The following is a 14,043-nucleotide window of genomic DNA, read 5'->3' as shown; positions in this document are numbered from 1 at the left end:
AGTTTCAGATTGCCCAGAGATTTCCTTTTAACCCCTTGCCCTGACACATTCATAGCCCCCTGCATTATCTACTCCCTGACCAGAGTGGTGCATTTGTTACTTTGGTGAACATGATATATAATGATACATGTTGACTCAAAGTATATAGTTTACATTAGGGCTCATTTTTGGGATTGTGCGTTCTATGGGTTTGGACAACTGTAGAATGACTTGTATCTACCATTATAGTATCATACATAGTATTTTCACTGCCTTAAATCCTCTATGCTCCACCAATTCATCCTCCCTTACCCCAACCCTGGCAACCACTGATTTTTTTCTATCTTTGTTGTTTTGCCTTTTCTAGAATCTCATATAGTTGGAACTTTTGGCTTCTTTCACTTAGAAATAATGTATTTAAATTTCTTCCATGTCTTTTCATGGCTTGGTAGCTCATTTCTTTTTAGCACTGAATAATATTTCAATGTCTGGTTTATTACCTGCTGATGGACATCTTGGTTGCTTCCAGGTTTTAGCAATTATAAATAAAGCTGCTGTAAACATCCACATGCAGGTTTTGTGTGGACATAAAATTTCAACTCCTTTGCATAAATTTCAACTCCTTTGCCTCCTTTGATCTGGGGGCGTGATTGTTGGATCATACGGTAATAGTATTTTAAGTTTGAAACCACCAAATTGGCTTCCAAAGTGGCTATACCATTTTGCATTCCTCCCAGCAATGAATGAGAGTTCTTGTTACTTCACATCCTCACCAGCATTTAATGTTGTCAGTGTTTTAGATTTTGGCCATCCTAGTAGGAGTTGTTTTAAATGACAGTTCTTGAAAGTTGCAGAATATGTTTGCATGTGCATTCTTTGTGCTCCAAAGATTGTCCCTGGCCCATAGCTGACCGCAATTATGTTTCTCTACAGAATAAATGAATGATGTCAGAAAGCATACCTGTTTAGCCATAGAAAACTTAAAGCACCATACTGACCAGATGATGTCTATAGTATTTCAGGTATACTAAGCTGACTTTTGTCAGCAGTGCCGTAGAGGCCCTTTGTGTTAAATAGAAAAAGGGGAACTCATCTGGATGGATCTGTGAAGACACACACCTCCGTGAACATAGAGGCCTTGTGCAAAGGAAAGGCCTTTTTGTATGCAACAGCCTTGCATCAGGGAGAAGGCTTGGCAAGCTGAGCACAGGGTAAATTCACACCCTTGCCCCACCTTTGGACAGGGGTGTGCCCTGAGTAACATCATGTGTAATGGCCCTGCTTTTCACCCACTGCAAAGAACTAACTTTGTCACTGCATTCCTTAAAGTGAGAAGAGGAACCTCCTTGTTCTGATAACCAAATTCCATTCCTCTTGAATTCTTGGAACAAAACATTTTTCCAGGGATACATGGTCTTTTAAAGAAGGATCAGTAAATCCATGGATATGACCTTTGTAGTAGTGTACTTTGTGGGGAAAAGGATCCTTCCTTGTCAAAGCCTATTTTTTTTAGCAGATGTCTAATGCTCAGGCTCATGATTTGGGGATCTTGTCTACTATTTTTACCTTTTTCTTTTTAGTCTAAAATATAAATGATGCTTGTAACTGAAGTTATTTTCCTTAGAAATTCTTAATTCTGAGAACTCATCTAACTCTGAAATAATTATGTTTTAGGGTATGTGCAGTACATCTCAAAGGGTGAAAAATGAGCAGATTAATTAAAAGAATAAAGAGTAAAGGAGCATGGATATTCCTGGGGAACAGCTTCTACTTACCTTGTAAGATATGTACCCTTACCAGGTGGCAAGAAGGAGAGAAGATAGGTAATCTTTGGGCAAATAAGAATTACAAGTATCAGATAGTTAAAATAATTTAAATAATCTTAAGAATGGGAGCACCTGGGTGACTCAGTTAAGTGTCAGACTCTTGATTTTGGCTCAGGTTATGATCTCATGGTCATGGGATCCAGCCACGCATTGGGCTCTGTGCTCAGTGGGGAGGCTGCTTGGGATTCTGTTTCTCTCTCTCTCTCTCTCTCTCTCTCTCTCTCCCTCCCTCTACCCCTTGCCTGCCATGCTCACTCTCTCCCCCCTCCAATAAATAAATAAACCTAAAAAAATATAAAATAATCCTAAGAATGTTTAATAACTTAGAGAAATCACAAAAAAATATGATTTTTCCTCTGTGTCCTAGAACAGGAATAAACAAAAAAATAAAAACTAATCAGCTAAGCTAAGAATCATGGCAACCAAAATATGAGACACAAAAGTTTCATCTCCTAAACCAATAAATAGAATGCTAAAATCATCATGAACAAACATGTCACATGAATTGCCGTGAACTTATTAATTTGCTTTCTATGTTATGTACGACAGATAGCAGTGCTTGTACATGAGAAAAATAATACTGTAGATCAGATTTGCCTCAAAAGAGATTTTGTTCTTGATTATTTTCCTTCCACCTTTTATGAAAGGGAAAACCCTTCCATGCTTAAATTACCAGTGGCATGTTTTTGTCCAGTCAACAAAGAAAAGCAAAAAAAAAAAAAAGGTAACCTCTTTCCTCTCCCCATGCCCACTCACTACCCTCTATGCAACATTACACACAAAATCTGGGAATTTACTATAAGAAAAATGAGTCATCAAATGCTAAAAACAAACACTGCACATAAAAAGAAGACTTTTTCCAGAATGCATTCCTTATTCCCTCAGAGGTCATTATTTACCTCATATACTCTGTCTCCAGAGCAAGGATGTCTTCATGGTTTTTCTGTTACAAAAACAACTGTTGATTATCATGCTATACTGATCAAGCACATGCTGTAACAAGAGTGGACTTCCACCAATTTACATGCCAATTATGTTCTAACAATTTTGATTGCTTGGAAATCTGGACTATGTATATTAAAAACCTCCAGAGAGAAGTACTATTATACCTGGTACTTCAACCAGTTCATAAGAACCGTTTTAAACCCTAAATGTGTGACTGATCCTTCATACTAACAGGTTTACACTTTATTCATAGGGTGATGTAAAATGAGACGAGAGGAAGTGGTCTCCATTTTTATTGGGTGCAGGGCTATGTTCTGATAAAATTTGGAAATGGATAGTGTTTCCTTTTGGATTTTCCCTCCAGAATTTTGATGCCCTTAATCTCTGTAGCCCAAGGTTATGACCAATGCCAAAGCTCTGACAAGTGACTCTCTGGCCATCTTTTCAAACATGTGTGATGGGCAAGACTCGGGACTTTGTGGATAGGGAGGGCATGAAAGAATAACTGTGATGGAAGAGCAAGAGGGAGTGTCAGGTGCCTGTTCAGGGAAGGAAGGCACAAGTCACTGATCTCACTGGCCCTTTACAACCATACTTTTCAAACACGGTCAGCATTACTCTCATCATTTTAGGTAGATATGTGTTATGTCAAACTGTAAGGGCACTTGTGAGGAAGCAAACTACAAACCTGGACATAAGAAGACCTAAAAGAAATGTTTACTTTTATTGTGAGCTTTCCTGTAGCATTCATTATTTCTTCTCATCCCCTCTGAAACCTGTTTCTCTTTTATTAATTTAAAATATTTTATTCAAAGTTTGTTGATGTAGTTTGATATGCCAAGTATACTTTACCAAATATTTCTGTTAAAACAATAATATTAAACAGAGGAAATAGGATAGTAAATTACACCAGTTAACTGGAAGAGGAATTCAAGTTGTTGTGTCACTATTTTTGTTGACATTGGCCTTCCTGTGATACTGACTCCTTATTCATATTTCAAAATTATTCATGTAGTCCTTCAGCCCCACCTCCTTTTGTGCCGTGGGTTTTTAATTTGCAGAACATGGGCACTTTTAGGCTAGATTTTAGGAGGTTCACAAACATCTAACAATGGCATACACATTTTGTGTATGTGCACGAGTGTGTTTTCTTTCCTGTGGTACAGGTTCCATGGTGTTCCACAGCAGTATCTGTGATACAAAACAAAAAACAAAAGAGCAATCCCTTGAGAAACAGTATATTAGCAGTAGTATATAAAGTTTAAGTGTTAAGCAACCTCTCAAACTTATAAAATTTAACTGAAGTCATGAATATCATTGTATCTCACCCAAATAATTTTATAGTTCAAAATGAAGTTACTGAGTGAGTAATCCTATGAACAGAAATTCTACCCAGTATGTGCCAACCCCCTTCTTTTCTAAGCTATTATTTTTTTGTGGGGGAGAAGGGTGGGACTTTCACTTATATCTGAGTATATTCAGTATATTTTTTCCCTGAAAATTGTCACTGCATATTAGGAAGTTAAAGTAAGGAGGAAATAGGCTAAGGGTTAAAATTGATATTTGCTTCTAGTTGGAACACAGAGAGGCACAAGAATTTAAAATGCATCCAATATCTCTTTTGCCTTCCTGGCCACTGGATTCAGAGGCTTATTTATCAATTTATCACTTATTATTTACACATTTGTCCCCCCTCACCCCACAGTGAAACTCTCAGGGCCAGGGACTACATCCTATTCATTTTTGTAAGACTTTAATAAACATTAAAATTTCATAGTGACTCAAAAATAACTTAAAATTAGAAAGTCTTTACTGATTCTTAAACTTTAAAGTGAAGATTATATAATCAGTGTGATTGCATGCTTATAGTATTTAATTAAATATTTCTGACAGTGCCTGAGAGGATTGTTGTTAAAGTCATCAATGCAATATTTAGGGCTATGTTTTGACTCCAGTATAATATCATTTAAAGAAATGGAAATTTAAATTACAATTTTGCCTTCTGAGTATTTTTCAAAATCATAGTTGTTTTTCCATTTTGTAGAAGATACATAGGTATCTGTTTTTGTATAGACCTCTTGTAAACATTCTACAAGCAGAAAAAAGTATATTTAAGCAGAAAAGTGTATAAAATGAGTTTTAGTTTCACCATTGAAGAGAAATAAACATATGGTGTTCAGAACAGTAGAAAATCTTATTATATTTACATGACTGAGTGGCTTTAGAGAGGCATGGTATTTTGAAAAGAACGTGGGATAACTCATAATATTTGATCATGATAATACCTCTGATATTTGTTGTTTTTAATTCAACACCAGTGTCTAACTTTGTAAACTATTTTAATGCCTAGAGTTTCAAATGCCAAACTTAATAATTTTTCTCGCTTGGAACCGACACTTCACCTTCTGGGTGTGCAGTTTGATCAGAATGTGGCCCACAACATCATAACGGAAAAGCCTGGGGCGGCAACCAAACTCTTGTATCAGTTGTACATTGTTCTTCAGAAAAAGAAGAAAAGTGGACTGACTGGAATAGAAATGCAAACTATGCAACCCCTGGCAAACGTCAGATACCAAAGTATGAAAAGTGAGGCTTTTCGAGATGTAAGTATGCAAAGAAACAGAAATATAACACAGTATAAAACTCAGGAAAGAAAAATGACAGTGACATTGCCTTCACAAAGAAGTCCCATTGGGTGTCTACGTGTCTTATGGATGTAATTGGCCAAATCTGGATTTTGATTTTATATTAATATTTTCAATTCATTGATCCATTTTTTATGTCTCACTCCATCTAATACACGTCGCCAATAGTATATGAAACTGTTTGTTCCTAATGCCTTGCTCCTCTCTTCATTTCTGCTCCTGTCACATCTGCTCAGCTGCCTGCAAGAACGACTGTAGCAGCCTACTAACATGTCTCCTGGTCTTCCGGCTTTCTGCCAGAGGCCAATCGACTGCTAGATGAATCTTTCCTAAATTCCACTTGCACTGGGTTCTTTTGCTCAGAAAACTTCCATTTTATGTGTATCCTGTCTCCAACCTGGAGTGATATTCAAGATCTTTCATTCAGTGGTCTTTCTGTGTTTCTTCATGAAGTCTTTGTTTTTTCTACATTGGTCAGCAGCCTGTCCTTGAATAGCTCTTGTATATTTCCACTCTTCCCTCCCTTTCACCCAAGCTCACACTTTGCCTCTCTCCTCTTCCTGCAAACGTTTCTCCCTCCACTGGTGTACAACCTTGCCAGCACACATGGATTCTTCCTGTGGGATTCCTAGGGCCCGGGCGATTCTTGCTCTCTGGTATTAACCTCCTGCTGCTGATAGTGTTGGTCAGCTTTCATGATTTATCTGTCATATGGCCTCACAAGTTTTTTAGTTTCTCAAATTCAAGGAATATGCCTGGTACAATGTTTTGAACATTGCAAATACTCATTAAATGTGTTTTCATTAATTGATACTACTTTTTAGTTGACAATTATCTCCAGCTCCTGTGCTATTTCCCATAGCAAGTGAAGTACATTAGTTTTCCAGGCCTCTAGGATAATGGGGAGTGCCTCACTGATCCAATGCGTTAAATAGAAAAGGAAATAATTGAATGTTTAAGTTGAATTTCTGAAGACATGATGACATAATGGATGTGAGGGCCATCTCCACTTTCAGATTTATCTGTTCTTAGCAGATGTCCTTATGACATCTGGTAGTAGATTGAGCCCAGCACCATGCAAAGCTGGAAATGAGATTAGATTTACCACAGAAGAACTTGGTATTGCACTCTGCCTTTTTGACTTGCAAGTTGAGTAACTCTGGTCCAATCCCTGAAACACTCTCAGTCTGTTTCCCCGGCTGTTAAAACAAGATTGGTTATCTCTACCTGCCTCAGAGTTTGGCTTTTTTTTTTTTTTTTTTTTTTTTTTTTTTTTTAGTTTTAAGGAAGCAATATACAAGAAAATTCTTTGTAAAGGCACAAGTGTGTTGTGTAGTTGAGACCAGCCAGAAACCATTGTGTTTAATGTTGGCCATGGTGACCTTCCAGAGTCAGTCATTCATTCTTTGATTAAATATTGACTGGGCTCCTATTTTATGCCAGGCAATCACACAATGATCAACACAAGAAAAATACCAACTCCCCATTTTCAGGAGAGAAAAATATTTCAGTGGGGTAGCATGGAATGTGGTGAGTTGCAGAGTAACTTGAAATGAAGCAGACTTGGGCTTAGACTATTCATTCAAGAAATGTGGAGGGAGAAGAGAAGAGAAGAGAAGAGAAGAGAAGAGAAGAGAAGAGAAGAGAGGAAGGGAAAACAGTGGCTGCAGAAGAGAAGCTCATGAGAAATGTGAGGTTATTTGTTTCCTTTATGGACATAGAGGAAACTGGCAGGATGAGAATAAGAATCAATGGCAGCAGATGACTGGTGTGAGAACCAAGTGAAACCAAGTCCTCTAGGGAAGAAAGGAGGATACAACTGATGGTTTAGGTGGAGGAGGAGGTATCTTAGGGAAAAACTAGATATGTCTTTTTCTTTACTATCAGATGGAGGAAAATACAGGTGTCTTCCATAATAATATTAATGATGACTAAAATTTATTGGTCATACATTAGTGAGGTACAAAGCCCTGTTCCAGGTAGTGTGTATACATTGTCTACTTTGATCTTCACAGCAGCCTTATGAGATGGGTGCTTTTCTTATTCCCACTTTACAAATGATGAAACTAAGGTGCAGAGGGTTAAGTAACTTGCCCAACTTAATGAAACTAGTCAGGGGTAAAGCTGCAGCAAACCTAGGCAATGTGACTCTAGAAGCCACACAGTTAACTGTAAGCTGTATTCTATCTCAGTGGCTGTTTCCTAGGTTGGGGGGAGGATAATAATTAAGCCGAAGATACAGATACATATTAGAGTAGGCAAGTAGGATGTTCAAGGACTTTATATTTTTGTTGCCTCTGTGAGGATGGAGGCCAGGCCATTTTTAATGTTGAGAAGAGCAGGAAGGTGAGGAACATCTGCTGAAAGGTCCTGAGATTATCTGCAAAAGTGCCAGGATCTGCTGAGGCTATTTTAGAAGAGTAGGACCAAAAATGGTTTGAATAACAGTTCCATCTGAAAAAAAAAAAAAAAAAAACAATTTCGTAAGTCTTTAGATTTCGAGGAGATTACTTTTGGATATAAAAGTCTTAGTTAAATACATCAGCCATATTGCTCTGTGCCTCATTTTATAATCATATTTGAGGTTCATTTTCTTATGCTGTTAGATTCTCATTTCCAGTGGCCTGAAGGTTTAATGATTCTTCACTTCTTACTAGGAAGCAGCTTAAGTAATAGAACTTCCCTCTTATATTATCTCTTACATGTTGAAGAACATTTTTTTGAAATTATTTTTATGAAAATGTACTTCTCTAAGAATTCAAACACTATTCATTAAAAATTAAACTCTGGACAAAAAATATGAAAATGTATGTGAAACTATTTTATAAGAAAGGACTCAACTCATGTTTTTATTGTTTTTGTGTGAATTAAAGATATGAGTGATTAGCATGGGGCTTGAATTTATTTTAATCATCAATGATAATTCATAAAAATTTTATTTTGAAGACAAATTTTATGTGTGCTTTTAATGACAATATAATTTTTATATTCTAATAATGAAATCTTTTGAAATGCTTTCTCCATTTAGAGACTTAGAAACCTGATACCACGTCAAACTGATTTCAATCTGATGCAGGTTACACACAGGTTTCAAGAAAAATATAAACACATGAAAGAAGATCTTGTCCACATGCATTTTGAGAAACTTGAAAAATTTCAAAAACTCAAGGAAGAACAAAGATGTTTTAATATTGAAAAGGTTTACAGTACGATTTTTTTCCAGAAACTCATTAGTGCATAGTGTATACTGTTTACGATTTATGCCTCTAGTACACATTGCATAAGCATTAATGTAGCGCAAGTTGCATGTTCCTTTGACTCATGCTCCACCTTTCTCTCCTTCACTCTTCCCTTTTTTCCATCCCACTCCTGCTGTTACCTCTCCTTGTGACCAAGAACAAGAACTACCATTCTTGGAGTGGTAGGACAACTTGATCTCTTTTTAAGTTGTCTGGTAGAAATGAATGTTTGAGATGCTTCAGTAATCGGAGGTTGCTACTAACTACTCTAGTGAAGACTTGCAACTGCTGTCTCTGCTAAGGGATGTAAGGCGGGCATTCCACCTCCCTGTTCCCTCTTTTGCAATCCCTTGGTCTTCCTGCCCTGCCTCATTTTTCTCATCCTGGCAATGTGGGGTGATTTTCTTCTTGCTTCCCTTTCCAAGCCCCTTAAAAATCTCTTGCCTTCTTTCTGGCCCTTCTTGGTCTAACTCTCCACTGCTCCTCAAATTTCTCTGAAAATCTTTAATGATCTCCTATGCCTTTAAATATACAAGAACATGATGGTGCATGGAATCGCTAAAGATTTTTAGAGAATTTCAAGGGACTATGTATATGGAATGTGTAAACTACAGGCAAAAAGAATTATATTTCTTCTCTTTGCACTATAAATCACCTTTTAAATTAATATATTTAGAATAATAAGAAATAAACATATCCTGAATGTAGTCATCCCCCTGCGCAGAGGAAGGGAAAGATGAGAGACAAACTCTGGAAGATCTTATTACTTGCCAGAGAGTAGATAAAGCCCTGGGCTTCCCCATTCGCACTGCATGGTAAGAAGACAAGGCACTCTTAAAGTAGTGTTTAAGTCAAGGCCAAGTGCTGGGGCTCTACTTTTTAAGAAACCAGTCTGTCCGACTTTGACGTGCCAAGTGTAACACAGAAAGTCTCCAAAGAAAGTTGGGAAAAAGGAAATAAGAAACCATTATATGTTCTGAAATATATTATGCTAAAAATGATAGGAAATAGGGGAGCCTGGGTGATTCTGTTGGTTAAGTGCCTGACTCTTGATTTCAGCTCAGGTCATGATCTCAGAGTAATGAGATTGAGCCCCATGAGGGGCTCCACACTGGGTGTGCAACATGCTTAAGATTCTCTCCTTCTCTCTCTGCTTCTCTTCTCTTCCCTCCTCTCACCCCCGCTTGTACTCTGTCTGTCCCACTTAAAAAAAAAAAAATGGTAGGGAGCAAATAGGACAAGAGGACATGTCTTCCTGATATTCTTAAGAGGAAAAGATCAACATATTGCAACTACATAAGAATTCATATTTTGGAAAGTAAAATGAAGAAAAATTTAAATTGATAATTTTTTACTTTTTAGTGGTTAAAGATTTTTGGATATAGAAACTAATCATCTTATTAGTTCTAATATAATGCTTTAGTAGCAAAGTCATGATTAGTTTTACATGTCACTTCTTAAACCATCCATTTTAAAAATATTTTGTCTTATTTTCTCTATTTTTTTCTTCACTTGTACCCTCCTTCTAATATTCTACCTAAAATAATTACTCCCAGGTAGAGATGACCCAATAATGGTAGTATAACATAATTTAATAATTAACTCAGTATTTGACATAGCCTCTGAGCTCATTGTTTCAGTGTGACTGAGTTTTGGGAAAGTTTTGTCATTTCTCCTGGATTCCCCAGAAGTCCTCCTAGAGATCATCTCCTAGATGGAATTTTCTCTTCAGACCATCGTTGGAGACAGCATTTTCTCTTTCCATTATTGGGCAGGTCATGAGGGTAGAATGGGGAAAGAATTATATTCTTTGTATTTGAAGTGTCATTATTATCCTTTTAGTGTCATCATCTAGAATGAAGTTACACACATCTGGTATGCATAATTTGGGGATTCCAAAATTGTGTTTTAATATCTGACTTTTCAAAATGAGTCATATTGACACCTGCTTCCTAACATTACACAGTTGTGACACCTAGTCCATTGGAAAATCGATGAGTTCTGAAAAATGTATAGATATGTACCTGTGAGTGTGTAACATAGGCTGTTATTTTGATGAGTGGAATAACTATGTCTATGGGATATTCAGCAACGCCTGAGCAGGAGACGACAAAATGAAATAATGGCCAAAATCCAAGCAGCTATCATACAGATTCCTAAACCTGCATCAAATCGTACTTTGAGAGCACTGGAGGCCCAAAAAATGATGAAAAAGAAAAAAGAGGCAGAGGTAAGTGATAATCCTTTAATTTGGTGTTGTGTTAATCTTAATGAAAGAATGATCTTTCTCTAAAACATAGAAAATACCCCCAACTTCTTAGTTCCCTTTTCAGATTATCTGTGGCCTTGCTCCTTTTCATTCAAAACCCCTCCACTGGGTGCGTATCTAATCCATATTATCCTCTTATTTGTTCAGAATGAGAGAATGTAGCTATAGGTCAGGGATAAGAAACTCATGTTAAATGACAGTACCAATCTGGACCCCTGTTTGAGAAGGATTCTGTGATCACTACAAAAATATTCTAGAATGGTGCTGCTGTGATGGGTCGTTAATCACCATGGGTACAGAGATGTCAATCAAGGTACACATACCATATATATGCCATTCCTATTATATGTTTCACTCAATTCTTTCCCACTATGCTGCATCATTTTTCTGAGTACCAGAAATGTTAAGTGGCTTGCTTGCTGTCAGTGTATTTAAATTTAAGATAACCGGGCAGCCCAGGTGGCTCAGCGGTTTAGCGCTGCCTTTGGCCCAGGGCCTGATCCTGGAGACCCGGGATCAAGTCCCACGTCGGGCTCCCTGCATGGAGCCTGCTTCTCCCTCTTCTTATGTCTGCCTCTCTCTCTCTCTCTGTGTCTCTCGTGAAGAAATAAATAAAATCTTTTAAAATAAATAAATAAATTTAAGATAACTTACACTAGTGATATTTTACTAGATCATACCAGCTGCTGGTCATTCCAGTAGGATACCATCTGCTTATATTTCACAGGGGAGCAATAGTACATTTGTTACTAATTGCTGCAGTCTACACTGCATACTGCTACAGTGATTATTAATGATATTTTCTCCTGTGACCTAAGGAAAAGCATAATAGCTACCATTTATTGAGCATCTGCTTTGTCAGCCTGTGGGTTGACCATTTTCCATTATCTTTCATTTGTAAGTAACTCTCCAAGTAGGATATTATTCCCCCCAATTTCTAAATAAGGAAACTGAGACTCAGAAAGCCACCCTGTTTCAGTCTGGTCCACAGGATAGTAAAATAGCAGAGATTGACAGTCCTCTCTGATATCTAAATCCATTGCATTTTATGTTTAACATTTAAAAAATATCCGATACTTGGATTTTAAAGAATATTCACCCATAGAGGTTTTCAGACCTGAATTTTAGAAAAGTATTTAATTCTTCTATTTCTCTGAGGTGATTAAAGTTTATTAATAAGGATTTGTAGTAGACAAAGGATGAGCTGAACTAATCTCCTGAGAGCAAATTAATAGCATAAATAAGGTTGCACAAGAAATGTTTAAACATCTGAGACAACAATTTTTGAAGAAGTCTTTATATCCCCCCCAAAATATTTATTCTTGTTTAAAAGAATTGCAAATAAAAATCCATGGCCTGACTCTTTGATAATCTTCATTATCATTAAGTGGCCTTTGTTGCACTGTCAGAACTAGACTTGTGAACGGAATGATTCAGGTGAGTCAGCTTTCACACTCTTTTAGGTATATTTAGCCTCGTCTAAAAATAATGATTCAGAATTATAAAAATATTCTGGAACGCAGCTTTTTATATCATGCCTCCTAATTAGACTCAATTAGTAGTGCATACTGCCTTGTAAACTTGTGAAGTGAATATAGTAAATTAAGATTTTCAATGGTTTTTAGAAGTGGAAAACTGATCATGAATTTTCTTTAAAGGATGTGGCCAATGAGATTAAGAAGTTTGAAGCTTTAATAAAAAAGGATCTCCAGGCCAAAGAAAGGTGAGATGTGAATCACTTTAACAAGCACAGAACTGCATTCTGTTCTACCTGTAAGTTTTAAATACTTAGAAATAGTTTACGGCGAATAGCTGTTTCATGGATTTTTTACTTTGTAGAAGCTTCATTAAGAGAGTATACAAAGGAAGGTAAATGAGCTAAAATTCAGATGAATTGTTCATTAACTTTTGTAAAGATTAGGAGGGAAATGGCTATCATGAGATGGGCAGTATTTTTCTATGCTATGCTTACTGTCCTAAGTTCACACACTTTTTAAGCATTTATGAAAATTGTTTCAAGTTTCCACTAATTTAAATTTTTCATAAAGCCTTTATTAGACACTCTTTGGTTTCTTTCATGTTGCACGCTCAGCATTTAGCATAAGTAGCAGCAATAAAAAGTTGCCAAATGAGTTTAACCGTCACTGAGATGGTCAGTTCGGTGAGTTTATCGCAAAAACTGCCCGGTTAATGGGCTTCATTTGCCTAAAGATAAAGATCCTCTCCCCTTTTCTTTCCTATTAGGGGTCATTGAGTCACAGAAGATAATTGATTAGGGTCTGCATAGGTGGGAGCAACTTGAGTTCTTTCACATTTTTAAATGGAAACTTTACGGATTCTTAAATTTGGAGAAGAAAAACAGACATAAATCCTATAAATCGGTTCCATATTAACATTTCTGAGGGAAAGAGACAGATTCAAATGAGGAGGAATAAGAAAAAAGAAGAGGTGGTGAGGAAATCAGGTCTGGAAGGAAAATAAAGCAAAATGGAGAGTACCTTTTCTTCTGCCCTCTGCAGAAACTCTGGATGCCCTACTCTGGATTCCTACTGCCATTTATCTGTGCCACCCTTGACTAAAGAAAACACAATCCAAGCCTACCCATTCATGTAGCCACTACCCCAACCCCACCACCCTCCCCTGGACTGGCCCATGAAACCACTGGATTTCTTCCTCTTTTACTCACCTCACCAGCCACATGCTCTGGAGTGATAAATAGATGGTATATAAACCATCTTAAAATGCTGAAATACTTTTGTTATTTGCAGGTGAATGGTATTCTCTATAGCTCTAGGGCTGGCCCCTTTCCTGGGACCCCTCAATTTTCACACAATTTAACAACCAGAATTAGCACCAAACACAGCAGTGTCTTCTAATTCCTTCACCAGTACCCATTTTAATTGATTAATGTCCTTGCCATGTCAATTAATAAATATTTTGAAGATCATCCTTGTATAATACAGCTACAAACATTCACTCTGCTCACTGTTTTTGTTATTGCCAACCCATCCTATCCTGAACCTAGGTCTATCAGTTAGCTTCAGAAACCCCAAACAAGAGTGGGTTAAATTAGATGCATTTTTACTTCTCTCTCATGTAATAGAAACCAGAATGTAAGCAGCTCAGGGCTTGTGTTAGAG

General features: G+C 37.0%; 1 protein-coding gene across 11 annotated transcripts in view; it reads left to right on the top strand.

The window, feature by feature from the left end:
• The window catches only part of SPEF2 (sperm flagellar 2), a 172,102-nt gene that overhangs the window by 17,644 nt on the left and 140,415 nt on the right, over window positions 1-14,043 (top strand). For 6 of the 11 annotated variants that reach the window (XM_038535345.1, XM_038535337.1, XM_038535334.1 and 3 more), the window contains 3 exons: window positions 5,101-5,353; window positions 10,724-10,864; window positions 12,562-12,626. In XM_038535345.1, the coding sequence (XP_038391273.1) occupies window positions 5,101-5,353; window positions 10,724-10,864; window positions 12,562-12,626 (459 nt within the window). The remainder of the gene's footprint in view (window positions 1-5,100; window positions 5,354-10,723; window positions 10,865-12,561; window positions 12,627-14,043) is intronic. The other 5 variants (XM_038535343.1, XM_038535342.1, XM_038535344.1 and 2 more) reach the window with 2 other exon arrangements.

This window comes from Canis lupus, chromosome 4 (assembly GCF_011100685.1).
Source record: "Canis lupus familiaris isolate Mischka breed German Shepherd chromosome 4, alternate assembly UU_Cfam_GSD_1.0, whole genome shotgun sequence".
Lineage (NCBI taxonomy): Eukaryota > Metazoa > Chordata > Mammalia > Carnivora > Canidae > Canis > Canis lupus.
This window is presented reverse-complemented; position numbering and strand designations above follow the sequence as displayed.